General features: G+C 57.4%; 1 protein-coding gene across 1 annotated transcript; it reads left to right on the plus strand.

Moving 5' to 3' along the window:
* The first annotated feature begins 1059 nt into the window (after positions 1–1059).
* On the plus strand, positions 1060–12310 carry LOC119564175 (B-cell receptor CD22-like). Its single transcript, XM_037883197.2, has 9 exons — positions 1060–1193; positions 5059–5127; positions 5983–6324; positions 6820–7092; positions 7416–7691; positions 8159–8419; positions 10138–10284; positions 10598–10647; positions 11328–12310. The coding sequence occupies exons 2-9, from the start codon at positions 5088–5090 to the stop codon at positions 11409–11411; spliced, it is 1473 nt and encodes a 490-aa protein (XP_037739125.1). The 5' UTR covers positions 1060–1193; positions 5059–5087; the 3' UTR covers positions 11412–12310.
* The last annotated feature ends 2085 nt before the right edge of the window (positions 12311–14395 follow it).

Below are 14395 nucleotides of genomic sequence, written 5' to 3' on the forward strand. Positions count from 1 at the left end.
GGGGAACGATCACGTCCCTCGATCTGCTGCCAATGCCCCTACTTAGACATCCCAAATGCCATTGGCCTTCTTGGCAACAAGGGCACACTGTTGACTCATATCCAGCTTCTCGTCCACTGTAACCCCTAGGTCCTTTTCTGCAGAACTGCTGCCTAGCCATTCGGTCCCTAGTCTGTAGCGGTGCATGGGATTCTTCCATCCTAAGTGCAGGACTCTGCACTTGACCTTGTTGAACTTCATCAGATTTCTTTTGGCCCAATCCTCCAATTTGTCTAGGTCCTTCTGTATCCTATCCCTACCCTCCAGCGTATCTACCTCGCCTCCCAGTTTAGTGTCATCTGCAAACTTGCTGAGGGTGCAATCCACACCATCCTCCAGATCATTTATGAAGATATTGAACAAAACCAGCTCCAGGACCGACCCCTGGGGCACTCCACTTGATACCGGCTGCCCACTAGACATGGAGCTATTGATCACTACCCGTTGAGCCCCACAATCTAGCCAACTTTCTATCCACCTTATAGTGCATTCATCCAGCCCATACTTCTTTAACTTGCTGGTAAGAATACTGTGGGAGACCGTGTCAAAAGCTGTGCTAAAATCAAGGAACAACACGTCCACTGCTTTCCCTTCATCCACAGAGCCAGTTATCTCGTCACAGAAGGCAATTAGATTAGTCAGGCATGACTTGCCCTTGGTGAATCCATGCTGACTGTTCCTGATCACTTTCCTCTCCTCTAAGTGCTTCAGAATTGATTCCTTAAGGACCTGCTCCATGATTTTACCCACCCCCCCCACACACTAACCTTTAGACCCCACTCCCCTCCTAGAACTGGGATAGAATCCAGGAATCCTAGATCCTAGCCTGCCACTGTAACCACGAGACCCCACTCTGCTCTGAGAGCTGAGAATGGAACCCAGGAGTCCTGGTCTGGTCTGCCCACTCCCCACTCCCCGCCTCTCACCACTGGCTTTTCTTGACATGTGAAGATCAGGACTGGTGCCATTAAGAGCCAGGAAGTCTTTATCACAGTTCCTTTTCCTCCCCTGAGCCCCAGCCCCTGCCAGCCCAGCACACAGGCTCGTGGGTTACAAATACTTGAGCAGGGATGTTTGTCTCTCTGCCGTAGCCCACTGCCTCCTCGGTGAGATCGGAAGGGGCTCCCAGTGTCTAACGCAGCCCCAGGACCAGGGTAAGTGCTGTGCTCCTGAGATCTCACACTCCCAGGAACTTCCATGATATTGTGTGTGTGTGTGTGTGTGTGTGTTGGGAAAGAATCTGTGTTTAGAGTCTCAAAGCAGCTTAAATTGAAATGGAAGGTGTTGCTCTTAGTTTAGTATCAGTTGCCCCACCCCAGAGGTGGCTGCATCTTAGCGCTGGGTGAGCTATCCCCATGGGGCATTATGTGCAACTGCTCCTCGGCTGCCCTGTGCCAGAGGTGGCTGCATCTCAGCACCCGGTGAGTCATCCCTGTGTGGTGTTATGTGTGGCTCTTACCCAGTTGCCCTGCCCCAGAGGTGGCTGCATCTTAGCCCTGGGTGAGCCATCCCTGCCTGGTGTTATGTGCGGCTGTTTCCCGGCTGCTCCACCCCAGAGGAGGCTGCATCTCAGTGCCAGGGGAGCTGTCCCCGTGCAGCATCTGTGTGCAGCTGGTAACTGGGTTATATGGTGTTTGGATGAAGGAGTAATTGAAATTTTAAATAGAGGATCTTGTAGGTTTATTATTAGTTATTATTTGCACTGTAGTAGTGCTGAGACACAAGCCCAGGCAAGCACCCCAGTGTGCTAGGCGCTGCACAAACACGGGAATATTGATGCCCCTCTAGGGAGTGGGAGCAGAATCCAGGGCTTTGTAGGTCAGTCACCTGAAGGAGGAGAAACTAGCACCATGGAGGCTGGGTATATTCTCAGTGCAACTTGAGTGTTTGCTGTACGTGCACCAGTCCTGGACAAACGTGGTCGTAAACAGCATCCAGGGACCTCCCTCTGTAGGGACTGTCAGCAGAAACCACCAAGGCCGGGTTCCCAGGGGGCAAATAACTCTCCACAGACTGAGGGATTGAGGCAGCAAGCACCCCGGAGAGAACTAAAGTGCAAAAATGAGTGAAAAACAAATTTCTTCCAAACCCTGAACAGTTGCTTGCACACTAAGGGCAAATTGTAACAGCACCACCTGGAGGCTGCTGGCAGAACAAAGATAAGGCCCAGCTCATGTGCCAGGGAGACTGAATTCCCTTGGGGTCTTTGCTGAGCCATTCTGTACCCCATACTCATGCTCCCACTCCGCCCCCCCCCCGTTAATGCAAACCTCTCCTCTAGGGGGCAGAGGAGAGCTCAGTCCCCATGGCCTGTTCAGCCAGCGAGGGGCTGGTTAACGCCATCTGGGGTGTCGATTTGGTGCTTCAGACACGTTTGCTAGGAACAGGTCTGAGATGCTCACAGCACCCGGCCGCCTACCAGGGAAAAGCCCCTGCCGATCTAACCATTAGATCCCACAACCCTCCCCAAGCCAAGACTGGAACCCAGGAGTCCTGATTCCCAGTCCCTCCTGCTCTAACCCATTGGACCCCCACTTTCATCCCAAAGCCAGAGATAGCCAAACCCAAAGTCCTGACTATCCATCCCCCTGCTCTAACTACTAGACCCCACTCCCCTCCCAGAGCCAGGGAGAGAACCCAGGAGTCCTGGCTCCCAGCCCCCACGCCTGCTCTAACCTGTAGACCCCACTCCCCTCCCAAAGCTGGATAAAGAACCCAGGAGGGCTGCTTTCACCACTAGCCTTGGCGCAGCAAGCTCCAGACTGCAGATAATCGCTGGCCCCTTCCGCCTTCTCTATGAGATCCTGTGTCACATCACACATCACACGAGATGAGATCTCACACGAGGTCGTTGTGTCACATCAGATCTTCCGAGACACAAACTCAGCATCTCTGGCCCCAGTGGGGCAGAGGGAAGGGCCCAGCTAGAGGAACTGTTTATCACAGCGGGGGAGCCAGCCCCACGGGACACTGATGAGCCCATCATGACCAGGCTGGGGGGGCTGTACCCTGCTCAGCAGTGACTCTAGGAAGGACCCAGGTGTCCTGGTGGAGCCAACTGTCCATGAGCTCCCCAGGCGATGCTCTGGCTAAGAGGGTGAGTGTGACCCTGGGCTGGAGACACAGGGGAATAGCAAGTAGGAGCTGGGATCCCCGCTGGACGTGACACTGGGGAGACTGCGCCTAGCTCTGGGGGGCTGCATGGCAAACAAGGTATCCAGAAATGGGAGAGGGGTCAGAGAAGAGCAGCAGGGACAATCTGAGGGCTGGAAAACCTGCCCAACAGCCAAGCACTGAAGGAGCTCAATCTAGTGAGTTTAACCTGGGGAAGGCTCAAAGGGGACTAGATCCCTGTCTGTCAGCAGCTCCCTGGTGGGCGGGCGGGGGAGGTTTCAGAGGGCTTGTTAACCCAACAGACATGGACAACGTGAGAGCCGACAGCTGGGGGATGGAGCCAGACAAATCAAGACTGGGATTAAGGGGCAGATTTTCCCCATGGAGGGGAAGTGACCCTGGGAAGGACTGCCCCAGAGACAGAGTCTCCAGCCCTTGGAGTCTTTCTATGGAGATCAGATGTCCCTAAAAGCACTGCTCTAGCTTGACCATCAGATCTGGGCTGGAGGTCGGGATCCCTGGGGCGGTCACTGGGCTGGGCAGACTGTGTGGGCATAAAGGTCCCTTCTGACATTAAGATGGGTAGATCAATGAACTCAGCAGTAAGCGGCTGGGCTGATAGTTTCTCTGGTCTCCTCAGCAAGGCAGGAAACTGCGATGCTGAATGAAGCTAAACACTGCGAGGTCGTTATCACTATTTCCCACATGTGTTATGGTCACGTCTAATGGCCCAGCTGAGATCAGGGCCCCGTTGTGCTAGGCGCTGCCCAGACACAAAGCGAGAGACTGTCCCTGCCCCAGCTGCGATCAGGGCCCCGTTGTGCCAGGCGCTGCCCAGACACACAGCCAGAGACAGTCCCTGCTACAAAGCATTTGAAGTCTAAAGAGACAAAAGTAAGATTTTTATCCTCCTGGTACAGGTGGGGAAACTGAGGCACGGAGCGGCGTGGCTTGCTCATGGTCACATGGGGCCCTGTGGCAGCATTGTGTAGCCCATAAAGCTGGCTTTAGCATTTATTTTGTGTGGCAGCAGTGCAAGGAACCCACAGGCCTGTCTCCTGTGAGACGCTGGCGTCAGCAGTTAGCATAAGGCTTGAGGCTATGGACTTTGGCACAGAGAAATGGCCTAAAGGTGACCCCTACGTTTTGGGACGTGGGAACAGAGCGTTTAAGGGGGAGCTTTGTCCACAACGACACCAGAAACATGAGCTAACACCAGCTTGCGGATATTTTAGCATGGGCCCATCGGCAGCTGTCTGACCACCAGAGAACCATGACCTACCTATAGGGGAAGGCCCCGATCACTGGTAGGGGGAGGAGATACACATAAGGAAGAGGGGAGACACCCCTATGGATCAGGCATTAGGCAGGGTGGCATCAGCGTAACGTCAAGTACAAGTCGCATCCCAGCCTGTGGGCAGGAGAGCGTCGTGTAGCCCTTGGGAGGTGCCAGGGAGGTGATGGTGAGGAGGAAGATACTGGCTGACAGTCCGGGGTGTTCTGCACGGGACGGTTCAGAGGGACCCGCTGCCGTCTCTCTATCTACCTCGCTGGGCTGGAGCCTTTGTGACTTTGTTAAATGTGCTAATAATTCCTCAAGTGCGAGTGTCACAGCTGTGCCCAAGGGGCTCCCAGCTGAACCCCAGTTTCCATAATCCTGGGCCTGACCTGGGGACACGAACCTGTCAAACCTCCGCGGGATCACTGGGAATTCTGAAGTAATCCAGAGAATGACTATGTGACTCCTATATCGGGCTCCAGCCATGACTAGAGCCAAGATCTCCTGCCTCAGCCCCAAGCCCGCCCTCGCTATGGAGCTCGTGGCCTTTCTGTGACACCCTTTGTGCTGAAAATGTTTTCGTAGGAACCTTTCCTACGCCCAAATCCGGTTTCCCTTTCTTGTAGGCCCTACATCAGCGTTCACCCTGGAGGAGATGGAGGCCCTGCTGCTGCTGGCCCTCTCCATCCTGACCGGTGAGTGGTGCTGGTTGCGCTCGGGCTGGGGCTGGGATGCAGTAACGGGGATGAACAGGGAGGCGGGAATGTGGGAGACTCTGCCATGGAGACAGCTCCACCTGCCAATGCTTGAAATCCAGCAGGGGGCATCTGGAATTTCTGGGGTTCAGTTGCAAACTCTAGGGGCTCTGTGCTGCAGGAGGCAAGGTCGTGGCTCTCCCCTGGCAGTCAGGGCTGGCCCCGATGCCCCAGGGCAGCACCAGGGGGCGCTGTGCTGCAGGAAGCAGGGTGGGGACGCTCCCCTGGCAGTCAGGGCTGGCCCCGATGCCCCAGGGCAGCACCAGGGGGCGCTGTGCTGCAGGGAGCAGGGTGGGGACTCTCCCCTGGCAGTCAGGGCTGGCCCCGATGCCCCAGGGCAGCACCAGGGGGCGCTGTGCTGCAGGGAGCAGGGTGGGGACTCTCCCCTGGCAGTCAGGGCTGGCCCCGATGCCCCAGGGCAGCACCAGGGGGCGCTGCGCTGCAGGGAGTGGGGTGGGAGCTCTCCTCTGGCAGTCAGGGCTGGCCAAGATGCCCCAGGGCAGCACCAGGGGGCGCTGTGCTGCAGGGAGCAGGGTGGGGACTCTCCCCTGGCAGTCAGGGCTGGCCCCGATGCCCCAGGGCAGCACCAGGGGGCGCTGTGCTGCAGGGAGCAGGGTGGGGACTCTCCCCTGGCAGTCAGGGCTGGCCCCGATGCCCCAGGACAGCACCAGGGGGCGCTGTGCTGCAGGGGGCAGGGTCGGGAGTCTCCCCTGGCAGTCAGGGCTGGCCCCGATGCCCCAGGGTAGCACGAGGGGGCTCTGTGCCGCAGATAGCAGGATGCTGCTTCCCCTCCAGGTGCAGGCTGCCAGGACTGGGGGGTGACCCTGCCCGTGGACCCCCTGGCTGGATGGAGCGGCTCATGTGTGACAATCCCTTGCTCCTACACCTACCCCGAGGGGCAGCTCGTCAGGGCCGTGACCTGGAGCCGGAACAAGGAGAGAATTGTGCGGCTCACTGCAGCAGCGGGGCAGGGCTATGGCAAGGCCGAGCGCGTCCAGTTCCTGGGCGACCTGCAGCACAATTGCACCCTGCGCCTCAACCCGCTGGCGCTCGGAGACGGGGGCGCCTACTCCTTTGAGTTCCAGACCCAGAGCCAAAGCTGGAGAAGCCCCCGAGCCCTGTGCCTCACGGTGTCAGGTAATCCCCAGCTCCTCTTCCAGAAACATTTCCCCAGCAACCCAGCCCGGCCCCGTGCAGTGTTATGTGTGGCTGCTCCCCAGCTGCCCCGCCCCAGAAGTGGCTGCACCTCAGCGCCCATTGAGCCATCCCCAAGGACGGTTGCTGTACACCGCTCTTAACATTAAACTCAAATCAGATGGCCACATTCTGCAGAGCTGTGAAGAAACAGTGGAGTCTGGTGGTTAGAGGAAGCCAAAATTGGAGTCAGGACTCCTGGGTTCTCTCCCAGCTCTGGGAGGGGAGTGGGATCTAGTGGTCACAGCAAGGGGGGCTGGGAGCCAGAACTCCTGGGTTCTTTCCCAGCTCTGGGAGGGGAGCCTGGTACAGGTCACACCCCCACCTGGGCTTGAGGAAGCTCTCAAAGAAGGGGCAGGGGGTGGTGACTGGAGGTGGCTGGGCCCATGGCCGTACCCCCAGCAGTGACTGGCTCTCCCCCTCACCCACCCTGCACAGAACATCCCTGCAGGGTCAATTATGGCATGGCCAGGGCCGGGGGAGCCCTGAGCGGCAGCTTGTTCTGCTCCATCTCCGAGCGCTGCTCCTCCTCCGGCCTGTATTGGTATGATGGAGCCGGCACGCGGATCCTGACGGAAACTGCAGCTGGCCAACGCGAGAGCCGGCTGAGCATGCACATCGTCTGGCAGCACCGGGGGGCGGCGCTGGAGTGCCGGGTGCGGGGCTACCAGAATAGGTGCCTCCCCAAAGGGTCCCAGCCCCCAGCCACAGGTGAGTAGCATTATGTATGGGGATTTTCCTTTGTAGGGGGCACCGGCTCCCATCAGACCCCAGGGCACGAACTGCGGGGCGGGAAACGGGGCACAGGGCCTTTCCCCTCTAGCAGGCACTGGCTCTAATCCAGTCCTAGGGCAGGGGTCTGGCTGGCACAAGGGGTGGGGAATGGGACATGGGACCTTTCCCCTCTAGCGGGCGCCAGCTCCCATCCGGCCCCAGGATGAGGGACTGGCTGGCTCATGGGTGCAGGGAATGGGGCATTGGGCCTTCCCCTCAATAGAGCGCTGGTTCTGACCCATCTCCAATGGCTTTTTCAGGCTGGACCCCCCACCTGAAGGTCCTGGTGGACGCGGACGGCCCGGGCCCGATCAGGGAGGGTGACTCGTTCACACTGAGATGCGTGGAGGACAGCAGGTCGCTGGACCAGTTCTACTTCTGGATTCACAACTATGAGGATCTGCCCGGGGGCCCCTCTGTGCAGATCAAGGGGGCAACCTTGTCTCACGGGGGCAATTACACCTGCATGAAGTGGGTCTCCGGCACCGGGCGTGGCTACCTAGCTATATCCCCCACCACTTATGTGGCCATCCTTGGTGAGTAGCCAGTGCCAGGGTGGGGCCAGAGCTCTGGGGGTGGGGGCCAAGGAGCACAGATGGGAGGGGCCCTTCAGTCACTGACATGCCAATTGGGGGCGGGGCCACATCCCTGGGGGTGGGGCCAAGGAGCACAGATGGGAGGGATCCTTGTCTCACCTACATTCCAAATGGGGGCGGGACCACAGCCCTGGGGGCGGAGCAGGAGAGCACAGATTGCAGGGGGGGCCTTTCTGTCACTGACATTCCAGTTGGGGGCAGGGCCACAGCCATGGGGGTAGAGCTAGGTTCACAAATGGGAGGGTCCAGGGGCCCTCCTTATGCCATCACTTGGATATGGGAGTGGGGCTAGAGCATTGGGGACAGAGCCATGGAGCCCCTCCGCCCCATGCCATGCAGCGCCTAAGCCCCCAACTGCCATCCCACAGGGGTGTCATTAGCTCATATCTCATTCGCTTCCTCTGCAGCCCCCCCCGTGGTGCATGTGGTGGCCACCCCAGGCCCTCATCGCAGCACGGGGGAACCCCTGTCCCTGATGTGCCAGCTGGACACCAGCGCCTATGGCGGAGTAGGCTTCTCCTGGTACAAGGATGGCGAGCGGCTGGGGTGGGCACAGCCAGAACTGGCTTTCCTGGGCGTCCAGGTGGCTGATGGGGGAGAATATCAGTGTGAGGTGCACAACACCCTAGGGAAATCCACCTCTCTGCCACTCACCATCACTGTTGTGTGTAAGTACTGGGAGCATTTGACTCCACGTTACGCATTGCGTTGCCAGGGAATGGCTTAGAGTCCCCCATGCACCATGGTTGAACCCCGCACCGTCCTTCTGCAAGGCCAACCAAAATAAACAAGCTCCCAGCTCATGCTCCAGCTGGGTCCGCTTTGTTGACCAGGCTCCAGTATCCCTGTCCAGTGCACAGAGCCATCTAGCAGCCAAATGACATTACAAGTCAACCTGTCATCAGGCCGAGAAACACTCATTCAAATAACGTACATGTGGTTGAAATTTAATATTTTTTAATCATCAGGAAAAATGTCTGGTTTGCCACCCTCAAAATTAGCTCTTTGCCGGACTTTTCATTACATTTTTCATCTCAGTTTTTACTGACAGTGTTTTGAAGGAGCAATTCATGGGCGCTGGGTGAACGAGCTGTTGGGGGAGCCTAGCCTCTGGCCGCTCCCTCTCTGCCCGAGGCCACACTCCTCCCCTTCCACCTCCCCTTCCCCACCGGAGCCCAGAGCCCTGGTGGGTGGGTGGGGGGTGTCCCTGCGGCCCCCTGCTGTAGGAGCTGAGCCCTGCTCTGTGTCTGTGTGTCCCTGCCTGCCCCCTGCGGCTGCCACCCCCCATGCACCCCCTGTTCCAGAGTGCCCCCAACCCCAGTGCCTGGCAGCGTGGCGTGGCCCCAGTCCCAGCGCCCCCAACCCCAGGCCTCGCGAGCACCGGCCCCAGCCTGCTTGCCCCAGGCTCTCAGCCACGGAAGAGCGGGAAGGGAACTGGGAGCCTGGGAGCGAAGCGTGGGTGGGGCTGTGCCTGGCTGTTTGGGGAGGCACAGCCTTCCCCATCCTACGCTACCCGCCACCCATGGGGCAATTGTTGAAAATTATAATCAATTAAAATTAAAGTTAAATAATCTTTTAAACAGAAAATGCTGGGGGGGGGGGAGGTTGGCAAACAAAATTGTTTAGGATTTTGGGAAACAGACAATTATGATGACTGAACAGAACCATATTTGATCAAAATGCCGATAAAAGAATGGTTGAAAAGTTGGAGGAAGCGTTTGCTCAAAGTCAGATTCAATCTTTGGCGAAAGGGTAGATTCAAAGTTTAGCAAAAGTTTCAAATGCCAAATTCCCAAAACTCTGGGGGGAAAGTGGGGGAAATGGCTCCATTTTGTACCCAGCAAAACAGCAACACACACAGGTTTGTGATCGTTCACATTTTTTCTTCCATTGGCCTGTGCAGCTGCCGGCACAAGGGGGCTCTGGTCGCACTTGGGGCAGGGTCTGTCTCTTGCTCTGAGTCTGTGGTCTCAGCAGGGACAGGGCCTGTCTCTGGGTGTGTGTCTGGGCAGCGCCTGGCACAACAGGGCCCTGATCTCAGCTGGGGCAGGGCCTGTCTCTGTCTCTGTGTCCGGGCAGTGCTCAGCACAGCAGGGCTCTGATCTCAGCAGAGGCTTCTAGGTGCTATTGTAATAAGAGGAGACTGGAGGTTTGAGGAACCTGGAAGAAACTCCAATGTCCAATAAACACTTGGGAGGAAAATTCTCCTGGTTAAAAACCCAGCTTCCTTCCTGCCCCCTCCACTGAGACTTGCCTTCATTGTCCCCCCTAGGACTATGCTGCCCCCTCAACCAGCTCCCACCTCCTCATCTCCCCTGGCCTGCCCCACTGCACCCTGCATGACACTGGAGCTAATGACCCTATTCTCCATCCCTCCCCCCCACAGACGGCAGTGACTGGTACCAGCTGAGCCCTGGCCCCATGGCAGGCTTCGGAGCAGGGGTCCTGCTGCTCTTCCTCCTGAGCAACCTCGGGGTTTATTGTCTGGCCAGGAGAATCCGCCAACGGAAAGAACCGGGGGGGAGTCTGCAGAGTAAGTGACCCCCCCCCCGGGTGGGAATTGGGGGAGTGGCAGGAAGGGGGGGGCCTCTGGCTGCATTATGGAAAACCTGGAGTGTGGGCATGTGAAGGAAATCAACCCGCTGCTCTATGTGTGTGTGTGTGTGTGTGTGTCCCTGCCGCCCTCTGCTGGAGGGGCTGAGCCCTACACTGTGTGTATGAGGGTTGGCGGAAGCGGCCTGCTTTGTGGGGGGGGTGCCAGAGGGGGGAAACGATCGAATTGGGGGGAAAATGTTTAAAGAAGGAAAATAAACAGTGAAAGGGGATAATTGTGTCTCCTTCCCCAGAGGGCAGCAGAGAGGACCCCAGCAACCCACAGAGAGACTCACTCTATGAGGTCAGTTGCGGGGGTCTGTTAGCCCCTTGGTCCCCACTGCCCCCATATACTGGCTGGGGTTGAGTATGCAGCTGCAGCCTGTGCACCCCCCCACCATCCCCAGCTGGACGGAATCAGCACTACCTGACCATGCATCATAGACCCCGTCCTGCTAATGGCTATGGGGAGATTCTCCTTCACATCCAATAGCCAGGACTTGCACTGGCACAGGAGGCTGGGAGATCTCTGCCCAAATACAACTGGGGATGCTCGTTAGTCTGCCAGATAACTGCAGTTCACAGCTCTGCAGGGCCATAAAGGTGGGCATGGAACCCAGGAGTCCGGGCTACCAGACCCTCCCCCACTCGAACCACTAGACCCCACTCCCCTCCCAAAGCTGGGGATAGAATTCAAGAGTCCTGGCTCCCTGCCCCCCCCACCCCCCCGCCAACCACTAGACCACACTCCCCTTCCAAAGCTGGGGAGAGAACACAGGAATCCTGGATCCCAGCCTCCCCTCCGCCTCCCCCCCCCCGACCCCTAGACCCCACTCCCCGAGCCAGGGAGAGAACCCAGGCGTCCTGGATCCCACTCCCCCTCCCCCATTACTGAAGTTACAGGCAGACATCACACACAGGTCTCCTGCTCGAGGAGTGTCCCCTCTTTCACACAATCTGTCTCTCTTCCTGTGTCCCTGGCAGGAAATCCCGTGTGCCGGGGAGATTCCCTGCCCCTCGGATGACAACGGCGACTATTATAACAGTACCAAGGACTATTGTAACTGAGCACGGCCAAGACCCCTGCCAACCGTCCACCGTCCCCTCCGCACTGCCGCAACCCGGATCTCGATGAGAATCCACTGCTCACACCCGGGGCAGCATTTACCCTCCTCCATGAGCTGGGGAAACCCAGGAGAACCCAGGTGTCCTGATTCCCAGCCCTCCTCCCACACCGCAGCAGAGCCCTGGGGCAAGGTCCCACTTGGGCCACTGGAACTGGGCATTTCTGGGGCAGTTTAATTTGTAGTTCCTATTTTCCAGGCTGTGTTGGCTTTTGGGAGGCAGGCTGGCCTAGCAGACAGAGAACAGGACTGGGAGGGAGGCGATCTGAAGTCTGCCTGCCCACGGGCAACTCACAGCCCTGCTCTGTGCCTCAGTTTCCCCAAAATGATCCTGCCCTCCTGTGTATAGTGCTTGGAGATCTCTGGCCGGAAAGCACTAGACATGGACAAGGTGTCATTACCCACCAGGCTGCTGTTACCCTCCAGGTCCAGGCCCTTTCTCAGCTTTAACACAGTTTTCGTCAGGGAATTGCCTTTGTTTTGTTTATTGTTACTGGATAATAAAGTGGGTTGACAAACCCATCAGTTTGGGTGACTGCCACGGGACAGGGAGGCTTTGCTGAGGGCAGGGGGCTCCGAGGCTCGAAAGGGAAAAATGACGCAGCAAGCAGCCTTTCAAAGGTGGGTTTTTAGCAGATTGTGCAACCAGGAGCCAATCGCTCTCCGGCAGGAAATTAAAAACAAACAAACAAAAAACAGAAAAGCAGCAGAAGTCTCTCCCCCCCGACACCCCCAGAGCAGCAAGGCGCTACTTAATGAAATGAATTGGCAATTACAAATGCATCCGATGAGTGAGCTGGAGCTCACGAAAGCTTATGCTCAAATAAATTGGTTAGTCTCTAAGGTGCCACAAGTCCTCCTGTTCTTTTTGCGGATACAAACTAACACGGCTGCTGCTCTGAAAGAAGCCAATGTACGCTTGCTGGGGGCGGCCTGGGCAGCTGGCCCCCACCCGGCTCCGGCTTCCAGCCTCCCTAGGGGGCGGAATCTGGGGGGAGGGAGAGGAGGGGCAGGGTCACAGAGAGGGGCAGGGCCTTGTGGCGAGAGGGGGGGAGCACCCCACAATTTTCTGTCTAACCACCTTACCCACCCCTGCAGTGGGAAGAGGCGGGCGCCACCCCTGGTCTCTCCCCATCGCAGCCAATCACAGAACACAATCCCACTCATTCATGTGCCAGGCTCTAGTTTCCATCCTCCCGACTCCTCTGGTCTTCACAATGAGCCGTGCCACACACCCAGGGGTGTGGACCGGGGACCAGGATCCCTCACTTTATACCTGCCGTAAGGGGGGGCGATGAGGGGAGGGGCGGAGAGGAGCAAGGGCGGGGGTGGGATCTTGGGCGAAAGAAATGGCATGAGGGTGGGGACTCAGGGTGAGGGGGCGGCATGAGGGCGGGGTCTGAGGGGAGGTTGCAGGCCAGGGGCGGGGCCTGGGGAAGGGGTGGTGCAGGGGCAGAGTCTCTAGGAGAAGGCAAACGCAAGGGCAGGAACTTGGGGGAGGGACTGAGGCAAGGGCGGAGCCTCAGGGAAAGGGACAGTGCAAGGGCGGAGCCTGAGGTGAAGGGGTGGTGCAGGGGACGGGGCCTCAGGTGAAGGGGCAGAGGAAGGGGCTGTGACTGGTTACCTCCTGTTCACACTTGTAAACATATTTTTATAAAGCATATGCAACGTCACAGGGGCGGTGCGTGTGTGTGTGGCTGTGCTGGTATGTGTGTTCGTGTAGCTGGATTTGTGCCTGTGTTTGCATCTGTTAGCAGTTGTGTTGGTGTGTGGCTGGATTTGTGTGGGTGTTTGTGTATGTTAGTAAGAATGCGTGTGTGTGGCTGGATTCATGCATGTGTTTGTGTATGTTTGCAACTATGTTTGTGTGTGTGCATCTCTGCTGCCCTCTGCCGGCTACAGCGACAACTGCTTCTCCATGTGTCACAGCCCCCATACCGTCAACCTCGGTGGCGATTCCCCCATCTTACAAGGGCTGGCTGGCCTGACCCTTTGCCTGTCTGCGGAGTGTGGTGGGGGCTGCAGCTCGCCCCCCGTGGCACAGGTACATTCATTGATCTGCCCATCTTCATGCCAGAAGGGACCGTTGTGCCCATGCAGTCTGCCCAGCCTGGAGACCGCCACCCAGGGATCCCAGATTCCAGCCCAGATCTGATGGTCGAGCTAGAGCGGTGCTTTTAGGGACGTCTGATCTCCATAGAAAAACTCCAAGAGCTGGAGACTCTGCCCTGTCCCTGGGGCAGTGATTCCCAGAGTCAATTCCCCTTCCTGGGGAAAATCTGCCCCTTATTCCCAGTCTTGATTTCTCTGGCTTCATCCACCAGCGATCAGCTCTTGCTCTGCCCTATCTGTTGAGTTGATGAGTTCTCTGCTCCCCGAAAGCTCCTCCCCAGGGAGGTGCTCACAGACCAGGATCTAATCAGCTTGTCTCCTTCTCTGGGAGAAACTCACAAGATCGAGCTCCTTCAGTCCTTGGTTCTTGGGCAGGTTTTCCAGCCTTCAAATAGTTCCAGTTGCTCTTCTCTGACCCCTCCCCGATTCCCCAAAGTCCTGCTGCACAAAGACCAGTGGTAAAAGCCAGCCACCTGGGTTCTTTATCCAGCTCTGGGAGGGGAGCGGGTGTGACACTCTGTACCTCAGGGGAACACCCAGCACCCCCATGTTCATCCTTGTAAAATGATTGTGTGATATCCAATGCAAAGTTTGTCATGTCGGGTGTCTTCGGAAGGCTCATGATGCACTGGGCATTGTTGTTACAGTAGTGTTATAGTAAAGTTATAGGTTATAATTTCATGTATGTAGTTGTGAGCCTGAAAATGTATCTTCATGGCTTAAAATAAGAGCAGAGAGGCAGTTCACACCTCATCAGGGCAGGTATGGGACAAACCCAGCCCAGCCTCACAGGAACAAAGGATACTGGCCTAGGCA

This window comes from Chelonia mydas, chromosome 24 (assembly GCF_015237465.2).
Source record: "Chelonia mydas isolate rCheMyd1 chromosome 24, rCheMyd1.pri.v2, whole genome shotgun sequence".
In the NCBI taxonomy this organism is placed as follows: Eukaryota; Metazoa; Chordata; order Testudines; family Cheloniidae; genus Chelonia; species Chelonia mydas.

Excerpts from the sequence above, each read along its gene's own strand:
- LOC119564175 (XM_037883197.2), top strand. The coding sequence starts at position 5,088 with ATGGAGGCCCTGCTGCTGCTGGCCCTCTCCATCCTGACCG. Across the intron at positions 6,325-6,819 it reads CCTGTGCCTCACGGTGTCAG|AACATCCCTGCAGGGTCAAT; the intron begins GTAATCCCCAGC and ends CACCCTGCACAG. Across the intron at positions 7,093-7,415 it reads GTCCCAGCCCCCAGCCACAG|GCTGGACCCCCCACCTGAAG; the intron begins GTGAGTAGCATT and ends TGGCTTTTTCAG.